The sequence below is a fragment of the Myotis brandtii genome, unplaced genomic scaffold (assembly GCF_000412655.1).
Source record: "Myotis brandtii unplaced genomic scaffold, ASM41265v1 scaffold601, whole genome shotgun sequence".
In the NCBI taxonomy this organism is placed as follows: Eukaryota; Metazoa; Chordata; class Mammalia; order Chiroptera; family Vespertilionidae; genus Myotis; species Myotis brandtii.
The window spans coordinates 1,254,971-1,257,014 of NW_005370276.1; the positions used below are offsets into that span (position 1 = coordinate 1,254,971).

At 67.4% G+C, this 2,044-nt stretch overlaps 1 protein-coding gene across 1 annotated transcript in view; it reads left to right on the plus strand.

Moving 5' to 3' along the window:
• Nucleotides 1-2,044, plus strand: part of ALDH16A1 (aldehyde dehydrogenase 16 family, member A1) — a 23,423-nt gene that overhangs the window by 8,807 nt on the left and 12,572 nt on the right. Inside the window, exons 9-15 of the mRNA XM_005879612.2 lie at nt 6-68; nt 192-287; nt 480-616; nt 753-858; nt 947-1,077; nt 1,416-1,583; nt 1,941-2,039. Of these exons, the coding sequence (XP_005879674.1) occupies nt 6-68; nt 192-287; nt 480-616; nt 753-858; nt 947-1,077; nt 1,416-1,583; nt 1,941-2,039 (800 nt within the window). The remainder of the gene's footprint in view (nt 1-5; nt 69-191; nt 288-479; nt 617-752; nt 859-946; nt 1,078-1,415; nt 1,584-1,940; nt 2,040-2,044) is intronic.

Genomic DNA, 2,044 nt, shown 5'->3' on the forward strand with positions numbered 1-2,044 from the left:
CCAGAGGGGCTGCTGCATGTGACCTGGCCCAGCGGTATGTGCGCGAGGCCCAGAGCCAGGGCGCACAGGTGAGCCAGGGGTGCAGGACCTGGGTCTGAGGGAGGAGGTGCTGGGGGCCTGGGCTTCTGGGTTCCTGGGGAGGAGGGACCCGGGAGTGGACTTGTACTAGTAGATGTGTTTCTTTCTCCCAGGTGTTCCAGGCTGGCGATGTGCCCCTAGACAGCCCGTTCTTCCCCCCAACCTTGGTCTCTGACCTGCCCCCCTCCTCCCCGTGTGCCCAGGCAGAGGTGAGCCCCTTCGTGTCCAAGAGATCCTGCTCCACCCACCCATCTGCACCCAGACAGGGGCCACAGCAGAGGCCCTGGGTGGCCCCTTGGCCTGGGTCTGGGGCTGCTGACTGCGGGACGCTGGCCCCCTCGTGGGGGCGGGCATAGGAGGGCGGGGTTGGCAGGCTGCTTGAACTCACTGTCACCTTCCAGGTACCATGGCCTCTGGTCTTGGCCTCCCCATTTCGCACGGCCAAGGAGGCACTGGCCGTGGCCAACGGGACGCCCCGAGGAGGCAGTGCCAGTGTGTGGAGCGAGAGGCTGGGGCAGGCCCTGGAGCTGGGCTACGGGTCAGTGGCGCCCACCGGGGCACAGGCAGCGGCCTGTGGGGAGGGCCTGCGCTTCAGTCTTCACTGACCCTCTGTCTCTGACTCTCCACCCCCCCGACTCCCTGCTTGTGTCTCTGATGCCCCGTCCTCCCCACAGGCTCCGGGTGGGCACAGTCTGGATCAACGCCCACGGCCTTCGAGACCCTGCGGTGCCCACGGGCGGCTGCAAGGAGAGTGGGTCTTCCTGGCACGGGGGCTTAGATGTGAGTGTCCCCTCCCGCCCGCCACCATCGGCACCCTCTCTCAGCCCTGTGCCCGCCTTGCACCCTCCTAACACTGTCCCTCTCGCAGGGTCTGTATGAGTACCTGCGGCCCGCGGGGACCCCTGCCCGGCTGCCCTACCTTTCTGAGAATCTGAACTATGACACCTTTGGCCTTACCGTCCCCTCAGCCCTCCCGGCCGGGCCTGAAACAGGTCCCAGGTGAGCTGTTCCAGGGCCCACGATTCCCAGAATCCTGTGGGTGAGGAGGGGCAGGCTCCCCTTGGACTGAAGCGGGTTAGCTAGAGCCCTGGAGGGGTCCCAGGCCCCACCGGGATCTGCATTCTAGGTCTTAGGGCCTCACACCCACCGTCCCGGCCTGAGGAGAGCCTCAGTCCTGCTGAATAGAGGTCTGGGGTCTCCCAGAGTCTTGTGGGGCCAAGAAGTGGGGGTTACCCAGAAGCTCATGGGAGCTGGAGTGGTCCGTTCAGGGGGCTGGCGCAGGGGCTCTGAGCACACCTTGGCCCCAAGACCCACCCTCACACCTCACCCTACTGCAGCCCAGCACCCCCCTATGGGCTCTTCGTGGGGGGCCGTTTCCAGGCGCCTGGGGCCCGGAGCTCCAGGCCCATCCACGACTCGCAGGGCAATCTCCATGGCTACGTGGCCGAGGGCGGAGCCAAGGACATCCGAGTGGCTGTGGAGGCTGCCCACCAGGCTGCCCCTGGGTAAGTGGGGTCTCGGCAACACCCAGACCCTGTGAGGCCTCAGAGCGGGCAGTGGGGACCCCCAGGGCTGAGGGGCTGTGGAGTTAGCTCCCACGGCTGACGGAAGAGGGGTGTGGTTGGCCCCTCTCTTCCTGGGGGCGGCTGAGCTATCGGGCCTGGACCCCCAGGGTAAGGGCCGGGGACAGAGGAGGTTAGCTCCCACGGCTGACGGAATAGGGGTGTGGTTGGCCCCTTTCTTCCTGGGCAGCTGAGCTATTGGGCCTGGACCCCCAGGGTAAGGGCCGGGGACAGAGGAGGGGCACCTGGGAAGAGCCAGGGCCAGGAGACCAGCCCCCGATGTTCACTGTCCGCCCACAGCTGGGTGGGCCAGTCCCCGGGGGCCCGGGCAGCCCTGCTGTTGGCACTGGCAGCCGCCCTGGAGCGCCGGGAGCCCAGCCTGTCCCTGAGGCAGGAGAGGCACG